This window comes from Merops nubicus, unplaced genomic scaffold (assembly GCF_000691845.1).
Source record: "Merops nubicus isolate BGI_N331 unplaced genomic scaffold, ASM69184v1 scaffold36218, whole genome shotgun sequence".
NCBI classification, from domain to species: Eukaryota; Metazoa; Chordata; class Aves; order Coraciiformes; family Meropidae; genus Merops; species Merops nubicus.
Genome location: NW_008624342.1, coordinates 202 through 3,726, shown reverse-complemented (window position 1 = coordinate 3,726; position 3,525 = coordinate 202). Strand labels below are relative to the sequence as shown.

General features: G+C 57.7%; 1 protein-coding gene across 1 annotated transcript in view; it reads right to left on the bottom strand.

The window, feature by feature from the left end:
* Positions 1–2,246, bottom strand: part of LOC103777793 (BMP/retinoic acid-inducible neural-specific protein 2-like) — a gene marked incomplete at its 5' end in the record, with an annotated part of 4,436 nt that extends 2,190 nt beyond the window's left edge. The window contains 6 exon segments of the mRNA XM_008945358.1: position 1; positions 3–69; positions 405–510; positions 1,466–1,656; positions 1,813–2,003; positions 2,179–2,246. The exon segment at position 1 is cut by the window's left edge and continues 151 nt beyond it. Of these exon segments, the coding sequence (XP_008943606.1) occupies position 1; positions 3–69; positions 405–510; positions 1,466–1,656; positions 1,813–2,003; positions 2,179–2,246 (624 nt within the window).
* Positions 2,247–3,525: the final 1,279 nt, after the last annotated feature.

Below are 3,525 nucleotides of genomic sequence, written 5' to 3'. Positions count from 1 at the left end.
AGGCGATGTAGCTGAGGGCGGCCGCCACGAACCTCTCCCGCAGGTAGGACGGGAGCACCGTCTGCAGCCCTGTGAGCGGGAGGCAGCCCCGAGAGCATCAGGGCACATGCGGAACCCCTCAAAAACATCGCCCGGGTGAGAAGGGAGCAAGTCCTCCCCCTCCCTGGGCTCCCACCCTCGTACAATTATCATATCAATTTGCTGTGGAGCCGCTTGTCTGGGCGCTGCATCGATCTTGGCTCCTTTTGGCACATAAGCAACAACCTCATCCTGCCCAGCTTTGATTATTTTCATCCCTCCTCCTCCCCAGCCCTTAAATTAAAAGTGGCATCTTGAGCCAGCATCCTCCCATGAGCTTCCCATGGTGGCACTTGTCTGTCGCCACATCCCCAGCATGGTCTTACCTTGGAGCTGCACTTTGTTCTCAGGGCTCTGCACCAGGACTGAGCTCACTGAGTCCAGGTTGTCGTAATTGCTGCAGCCGAGTGGCCCTGTTCGTGTTTCGGTCACCTAAGGGAGGGGACCCACCCGTGGTCAGGGATGCAGAAGGAGACCTAGGCTGCTGGCCACCCCATCACAAGTGCTGCAGAATACCTCTGGTCAGCCATAGAATCATAGAATAATTTAGGCTGGAAAAGACCTTTAAGATCATCAAGTCCAAATGTTAACCCAGCACTGCCAGGTCACCACTAAACCATTTCCATCTACACAGCTTTGAAATCCCTCCAAGGGTGGGGACTCCACCGCTGCCCTGGGCAGCCTGTTCCGGGGCTGACAACCCTTTTGGAGAAATAATTTTTCCTAATGTCCAAACTAAACCTCCCCTGGTGCAACTTGAGTCTCTTTCCTTTTATCCTATTGCTTGTCCTTGGGAGAAGATACCAACCCCCACCTCACTCCAGCCTCCTGTCAGGGAGTCACGGAGTGAGAAGCTCTCCCCTGAGCCTCCATTTCTCCAGGCTAAACAACCCCAGTTCCCTCAGCTACTCCTCACAGGACTTGTGCTCTAGACCCTTCACCAGCATCGTTGCCCTTCCTTGAACACGCTCCAGCTCCTCAATGTCCTTCTTGTGGTGAGAGGCCCAAAACTGAACCCAGTATTTGAGGCGAGGCCTCACCAGTGCCGAGTCCAAAGGGACGGTCCCTGCCCCAGTCCTGCTGGTCATGCCCCACTCCCCATAGCAAGGCCATGCTTGGAGAGGAGAACTATTTGCCTGCTAATTGGCTCGTTGACAGGTGGCATCCCTTCCTGCAGCCTGCTGGAAAATGTGTCCTCATTAGCGTGCCAAATTTCCCATAAATAACACAGAATATATAAAATATTTAAACAGCCTCTGCCTGCGCTGCCCATCTCCCCTCCCCGGGGTGCGATGCTGCTTGAGGGCCTGGTCCAGCCTCGGGGGGCAGCTGGCGAGGCCTGGGGCGCTGTGCCCCCAGACTGCCCTCTCCCCGGGCCCTCGCCTACCCTGATAGCGGCCGTGGCGATCTGGATGTGGTGCAGCCTGCGCAGCGTGCTCTCCCGGTCGATGAAGTAGGAGGCTGCCAGCTGGTGCAGGGTCTCCAGCGAGACCCCCGAGCTGTTCCCGGCCCCCACCGCGGGCTCTGCTCTCCGGCTCAGCTTGCGCTTGTCCACGAAAATGGTCAGGGACTCCTCTCCTGGGGGGACACGCAATGCATTTCGGGCTGCCGGGTCCCCCCATTCCCCTTCTTGTTTGTATTCCCCCGCGGCGCTTCGTTTCCCACCCTCCCTCCTTAGCACGCTGCCTCGTGCAAGGGCGGCGAGCGTGGAGCGAGCACCCCCCCAGCACTCACCTCCCAGCGTGGCGGCGAGCAAGAAGTGGGTCCCATACTTTTTGATGAGGCTGTCGGTGATCTGCTGGGGGCTGGGCCGGCGCCCCAGCAGACGGATGTTGCGGATGAATTCGGGGGCCAGGGGAAGTGGCAGGCTGAAGAAGTCTTTCCTCTCCAAGGCCAAATTATTCACCTTCCAGCGAGCAAACTCTCTGTGGGAGGAGAGCAGTGGTGGGGAGAGGGTTTGAAGCCAGTACAGCCATGCCACATGCACACTATCCCAAATTTCCACTTCAGGACAGAGGATCAGTAGGTGGAAAAACTCCCGTTGGGACCATCCCAACCTCACCGTCACCGTGGTGGAGGTGAAGGACTCATTGCACGCACTTGCCAGCTATAGATCCAGCCAGGATGAAAGTGTTGTCCCTCCCTAAGCCATCGATGGCGATAACGAGCTACAAGCGGCGGAGATGCCTGATATTGATTAATCAGGCACCTCAGGCAGGCATTAATCATAGCCCAGGGCAGGGCCAGAGCCTTTTCCAGCCGGCTGGACTGGATGGGCATCATCCATCCCTGTGGGTCTGAGTGACAATCTGACACCTGGGAGTTTCACAGTTTTAGGTATCAGCAATGTTTTGTAGGAAGCTGGAGGTGTTGGGATGTGGTGGGGTTGGTGGTGGGTCCCCTCATAGCCCCAGGGACAGATAATGCCAGGGGACCGGTGGGGAGCTGCCAGCCTGCCACTGCCTTGAACAACCAACAGCGCCGTAAACAACCAGCGGCTGATTTCTGCCTGATCTTCATCATTTCCCTCTAATTAAAACCATGCAGTGGCTTTCAGACAGTTTAATTAGGGTTGGTTGGGAAAGGGGGGAGTGGGAGGAGGGATAAGTGGAGGGGTGCAAAGCAGCGGAGGGGCTTGGCGGGTGCCGACTTGCACTGTGATTTTTGGGCCCAAGAGGTGAGATGCTGGGGTTGGGACTGGATTTGGGAGGGAGGGGATGCTGCCTCTCCCATAACACGTGTGCTCCCTGGGTGCTGGGGTAAATGGGGCTTGGGGGCTAGGAGCCATGTACTGGGTACCCCCATCCCAACCTGGAGGCGAAACAAGCCCCAAAGGTGCAAGCCGGCAGCTGTCCCTCTGGCTGCTCCTTCCTGTCCCACCACCGTCACCAGCAGCATCCCTGGAGGATGTGGGTCCCTTGGCATGGCAGCATCAGTGCACAGGAAGGGGGTGAGGGGGGAGAGGAGCTCTCAGGAGGTACTGGGCTGTGTAACAAGGCACCCACGTCAGTTCCTCTGGGAGGTAGCAGCTGGGCTTTGCTGCTATGCTGGAAACCCCTAGGGCTTGGAACCAGCAAGGAGAGGGAGGTAAAAGGGCTTGTTAGCAGGGGGAGACAGTCTCAATTAGTGCCAGGAGGCAGTGGAGTGGTTTCCTATGCTGGCTGTCACGGGGTGGCAGTTTGCTGGGGTCAGTGGACCCTGCTGCTGCCGAGCTTGGTTCTCCTTCCTCCAGTATTGGCAACCACGTGTGTAGCACCCCACTGCCAGAGTCTATGGGGTGATGGCACTGGGGACATGTCAGGGTGTCAGTCAGCGTGGCTTTTCACAAGCCCCAGCAGCACCCCAGCCCCAGCTAGCTGGCAGCCGAGGCAGGATCAGCAATTGGGCACAGAGATGTCATTGTGCAGGGCAAAAGGACAAAGGAAAATGGCTCTGTGCCTCTGGCCA